The sequence below is a fragment of the Carlito syrichta genome, unplaced genomic scaffold, assembly GCF_000164805.1.
Source record: "Carlito syrichta isolate Samal-C Ts95f unplaced genomic scaffold, Tarsius_syrichta-2.0.1 Scaffold248803, whole genome shotgun sequence".
NCBI lineage: Eukaryota > Metazoa > Chordata > Mammalia > Primates > Tarsiidae > Carlito > Carlito syrichta.
The window spans coordinates 23,811-29,407 of NW_007192899.1; the positions used below are offsets into that span (position 1 = coordinate 23,811).

The window sequence follows — 5,597 nt, forward strand, 5'->3', positions numbered from 1 at the left end:
AAATCAAAAATGAGCCGGGTGTGGTAGCGCGCGCCTGTAGTTCCGGCTACTCGGAAGGCTGAGGCGGAAGGATCGCCGGAGCCCAGCGGATCCAGGCTGCGGTGGCCGGGAGCGACCACTGCACTCCAGTCTGGGGACAGAGTGAGACTCCAACTCAAAAACAAAACAAAACAAAACAAAAACAAAACCAAAAAAAGAAAATGGAAATAGTAATGCTTCCTGGGACTATTGTGAGAATTAAATGAGATGATACATGTAAAGTACACAGTAAGGATCAATATATAGGAGCCAGCATTGCGATTACTGCTCTGTAGAAAGTATTCTAGGTAATAGCCCGGTTCGGTGGCTCACACCTATAATTCCAGCACTTTGGGGAGGCAGAGGTGAAGGTGAGAGGATTGCCTGAGCCCAGTGGTTTGAGACCAGTCTGGACAACTTGGGGAGGCATTGTCTCTACAATAAATAAAAAATGAGTCAGGTGTGGTGGTGCACGCCTGTAGTCCCAGCTGCTTGGAAAGTTGAGGAGGAATGATCACCTGAGCCCAGCTGGTCCAGGCTGCGGTCGCTATGAGCATGCCACTGCACGCCAGCTTGGGTGACAGAGTGAGACTCTGACTCAAAAAATAAAAGTATTCTAGATACTGATCCAATCTCTTACTTTACTTACTAGTCTTAATGTCCACTTCTGAAATCTTCTACTTCAAACTCTCACTGACCACAGTATCCTTCCATCCACTTCTTCACTCCCTCTGCCATCTAGTCATAACATTCAGATCACTAAGCCCTCATGTTGCCTGCCCTCTCTTTTCTGTAGGCCACCAGTTCCCTGCTGGCTTCACATTCCTCCTTTTTAATCCTTGCAGCTCTTGTTTGCTCCTATTCTCAAGTCCTCACTCCTCTTCCGTCGGCTGATCCCCATCCCCCACACCTTCTCTGCTCCAAGCTGCTGAAGACCAATCCACAAAGTGGCAGATCAGTGCTGCCTGAGCTTCATGGCCTCTCACCTCAGCTGACCCGCAGACTGCAGAGCCCGCCTTTGAAGTGGCTCTTCCAGACCTCAACACACCCCTCAGTGCCCCTCGCCCCACACCTATTTCCTTCACTCTAGGCAGGTGACCTAGCCTCCAGTTCCTGGAGAAAACAGGTATCAGACAGGGCCTCAATTTTTGATTCTCTACACATACGTCTTTTCTTCCCTGTTGTCCTGCATTTCACACCTCTGAACTCTTCTTGGGCCAACTTCCCAAGAGACCTGCCTTTCTCCCTTAGCAAATGAATAAGCTCAAATACCTCCCATCTCAAAAGCAACACTTTCCTCTAATCCTAATGCCTTTCAGATACTGCCCAATCTCTCATTCACAAATTAACACAGTACAATTACCTTGTTTTGGTATCGGGTTCTAGGAGTTTGAACACATGTATAGATTTGTGTGACCTCCACCACAATCAGGATCCAGAACTGTCCCATCACCCTCTCCGACTTTTCATGTGCTGCCCCTCTGTAGTCAAGGCCTCCCCCACTCCCAGCCCTAGCAACCTCTGATTTGTTCTCCATTGCTGTAGTTTTGTCTTTTTTTTTTGAGTCGGAGTCTCACTCCGTCGCCCAGACTGGAGTGCAGTGGCCGCTCCTGGCCACCGCAGCCTCAACCTGCTGGGCTCGGGCGATCCTTCCGCCTCAGTCTTCCGAGTAGCCGGAATTACAGGCGCGCGCTACCATGCCCGGCTGATTTTTTGATTTATTGTAGAGATGAGGTCTCGCTGCCCAGGCGGGTCTCGATCCCGCGGGCTCAGGCAATCCACTCACCTCAGCCTCCCAAAGGCGCGGGATTATAGGCTGAGCCACTGAGCCGGGCTTAGTTTTGTCTTTTGAGAATGTTATATAAAAGAAAGCATAACCAGGCCAGGTGTGGTGGCTCATGCCTGTAATCTCTGCTTTGGAAGACTGAGGTGGCAGGAAATGAGTTTGAGATCAGCCTGGACAACATGGCAAGACCCCACATATCTGCAGTCTCAGCTACTTGGGAGGCTGAGGCAGGAGGATCACTTGAGCCCAGGAGTTTGAGACTGCAGTGAGCTATGATCATGCCACTACACTCCAGCCTGGGCAACAGAGTGAGACCCTGTCGAAAATAAAATACAATACAATGAAGGAAAAGGAAAATAAACCTTTTGAGACTGGCTTCTTTGACTCAGCATATGCCTTTGCGATTCATTCATGTGTGCTCATCAATAGTTTGTTCCATTTTGTGGATATACCACAGTTGTTTTACCCATTCACCTGTTGAAGATCATCTCACTCCCTCTGCATTTGTGCTTCTTGAAATAGTTGTGTACTCTGGCTGACTTCACTTCCTCCCTCTCAACCCATGGCTCTACTCACTGGGATCTGACATTTGTCTCCATTTCTCCACTTAACTGATTCAGGCCCAGTCTATATCTTTTTCCTGCTTTTATTTTCTCCAGAGCACTCACTGCTTTTTCATATTTGGTGTAATTTAATTTACTTGTTTATTTTATTTGTCTGTTCTCCTTGCAACTAGAATTTCAGCTCCATGGAAAAAAGGAATATCTTTTTGTCTGTGTGGTTCTCTGCTGTATCCTTAGGGGTTTTTTTTTTTTTTTTGAGTTGGTGTCTTACTCTGTTACCCAGGCTGGAGTGCAGCCTCAACCTGCTGGGCTCAGGCAATCCTTCAGCCTCAGCCTTCCAAGTAGCTGGAACTACAGGCAAGTGCCACCACACCTGGCTAATTTTTAAAATTTATTTATTGTAGAGACGAGGTCTCGCTAAGTTGCCCAGGCTGGTCTCGAACCCTTGGGCTCAGGCAATCCTCTCATCTCCCCCTCATAAAGTGCTGGGATTACAGGTGTGAGCCACTGCACCTGGCACAATTCACATATTTTATAGAAAAATAAATGTAGTAAAAGGATCAAATCAGGATTGTATAAAAAAAACCCCAGCTTTATACACATTGCTCCACCTCCATCTGGGATCAGGGACTCCTGACATCAGGTGCAGCAGCTACACTTGTCCAATGCCTCTTTGCAGACACAGCCCTGGGCACACTTGGCCCAGTCAATGGGGCAGCAGGAGCAGCAGCCCTTCTTGCAGGACGTGCATTTGCACTCTTTGTACATGCAGGAGCCAGCACAGGCACAGGAGTCACCAGTGATGCAGGAGCAGTTGGGGTCCATGTTGAGCCAAGAAGAGGCGGCAGTTCCATGCAAGAAAGGAGAGGCAAGCCGGGCTAGGTGGCTCAGCCTGTAATCCTGCACCTTTGGGAGGCTGAGGTGAGTGGATTGACTGAGCCCACGGGTTCGAGACCCACCTGGGTAGCGAGACCTCATCTCTACAATAAATCAAAAAATCAGCCGGGCGTGGTAGCGCATGCCTGTAATTCCGGGTACTTGGAAGGCTGAGGCAGAAGGATCGCCGGAGCCCAGCAGGTCGAGGCTGCGGTGGCCGTGAGCAACCACTGCACTCCTGTCTGGGCGACAGAGTGAGACTCCGACTCTAAAAAAAAAAAAAAGAGGAGGCAGTGGGGCATGCGAGAAAGAAGAGGCAGTGGGGCATGTGACAGGCTGTTCGGCTATTTTCTTTTTCTTTCTTTCTTTCTTTCTTTCTTTCTTTCTTTCTTTCTTTCTTTCTTTCTTTCTTTCTTTCTTTCTTTCTTTCTTTCTTTCTCTCTTTCTTTCTCTCTCTCTCTTTCTCTCTCTCTCTTTCTTTCTTTGTTAGTCTCACTCTGTCGCCCAGGCTGGAGTGCAGAGTGTCATGCTCACGGCCACCACAGCCTCGACCTGCTGGGCTCCAGTGATCCTTCCGCCTCAGTCTTCCAAGTAGCCGGAACTACAGGTGCGTGCTACAATGCCTGGTTAATTTTTTTGATTTATTGTAGAGACAAGGTCTCTCCAAGTTGCCAGGGCTGGTCTCGAACCTGCGGGCTCAGGCAATCCACTCACCTCAGCCTCCTAAGGCGCAGGATTACAGGCTGAGCCACCGAGCCCGGCCCAGCTATTTTCTTATTGGATTCTTTGGGCAGTATTTGGCACTGGTAATCAGCAACTCTTCATCCTCCTCAATTTATATAACTTTTCTAGGAAATTCTACCATAGCTAAAGCTTTGAATACAAACTACAGATGACTTCCAAGTCTTTATCTTTGGCTCTAACCTCTCTGCCAGCTTTCAAAACCAAGCACCCAGCTGTTTACTGAACATTTCCACCTGGAGAGCACACAGGTACTGAAAACTCAACACACCTAAAACTCACTGCTGCCTTTCTCCTTGACACTGTCACATTTATTCTTGCACCTATATTTCTTATCTCAGTAAATGGCCCTACTGCTCAATCAGCTGCCCCAAGCCAGAAACTTGGGATTCCTTCATTTTGCTCACCCTTACGCCCCTATCCAAGCGATCATCAAGTCGTATCCATTTTATCTTCTTTTTTTTTTTTTTTTTTTGAGTTGGCGTCTCACTCTCTCGCCCAGACTGGAGTGCAGTGGCCACTCCTGGCCATCGCAGCCTTGACCTGCTGGGCTCCGGCGATCCTTCCGCCTCAGCCTTCCAAGTAGCTGGAACTATAGGCGCACGCTACCACACCCGACTGATCTTTGATTTATTGTAGAGATGAGGTCTCGCCAAGTTGTCTGGTGGGTCTCGAACCCGCGGGCTCAGGCAATCCACTCACCTCGGCCTCCCAAAGCGCTGGGATTACAGGCTGAGTCACCGAGCCCGGCCCCATTTTATCTTCTAAACAGAGTATTTTTCACATCCAGCCCCGCCTCTTCATCACCACTACCACCTCCTTAGCTCATGCTATGACCATCTGATTCTGTAACCGTCTCTTCTTGGCCTCTCGGACCAACCCTTGCCCTTTCCAATTCATTCTTCACACGGAAGCCAGAACACACTTTTTTTTTGAGTTGGAGTCTCACTCCTTCGCCTGGGCTGGAGTGCAGTGGCACACATGCTCATGGCCACACCAGCATCGACGTTCTGGGTTCTGGCGATCCTTCTACCTCAGCTTTCCAAGTAGCTGGCACTACAGACGTGCGCTACCATGCTGGCTATTTTTTATTTTATTGTAGAAACGAGGTCTCACCAAGTTGCCCAGGCTGGTCTCGAACCCACGGGCTCAGGCAATCCACTCGCCTTGGTCACCCAAAATGCTGAGATTACAGGCTGAGACACCAAGCCCAGCCAGAACACACCTCTTTAAAACAATTTTTTAAAACATCTAAGGAGTGTCTGGAGGATGTTGAAGTATTTATTAAGATAGTCAGGGAAGACCTCACCAAGAAGACCTTTGAGTAATATCTGAAGGAAGTAAGAAAGTGAGATATAGCCGGACTCGGTGGCTCAGCCTGTAATCCCGTGCTTTGGGAGGCTGAGGTGAGTGGATTGCCTGAGCCCGCAGGTTCGAGACCTGCCTGGGCAACTTGGCGAGACCTCATCTTTACAATAAATCAAAATGAGCTGGGTGTGGTAGCGTGCGCCTGTAGTTCCAGCTACTTGGAAGGCTGAGGCGGAAGGATCGCCGGAGCCCAGCAGGTCGAGGCTGTGATGGCCAGAAGCGGCCACTGCACTCCAGTGTGGGCA

At 49.1% G+C, this 5,597-nt stretch overlaps 1 protein-coding gene across 1 annotated transcript; it reads right to left on the reverse strand.

Annotated features, from left to right (window-relative positions):
- Positions 1–3,006: 3,006 nt before the first annotated feature.
- Positions 3,007–3,204, reverse strand: LOC103253726 (metallothionein-I, hippocampal-like). Its single transcript, XM_008051967.1, has one exon. It carries the CDS (start codon positions 3,190–3,192, stop codon positions 3,007–3,009), a length of 186 nt encoding a protein of 61 aa, XP_008050158.1. The 5' UTR covers positions 3,193–3,204.
- Positions 3,205–5,597: the final 2,393 nt, after the last annotated feature.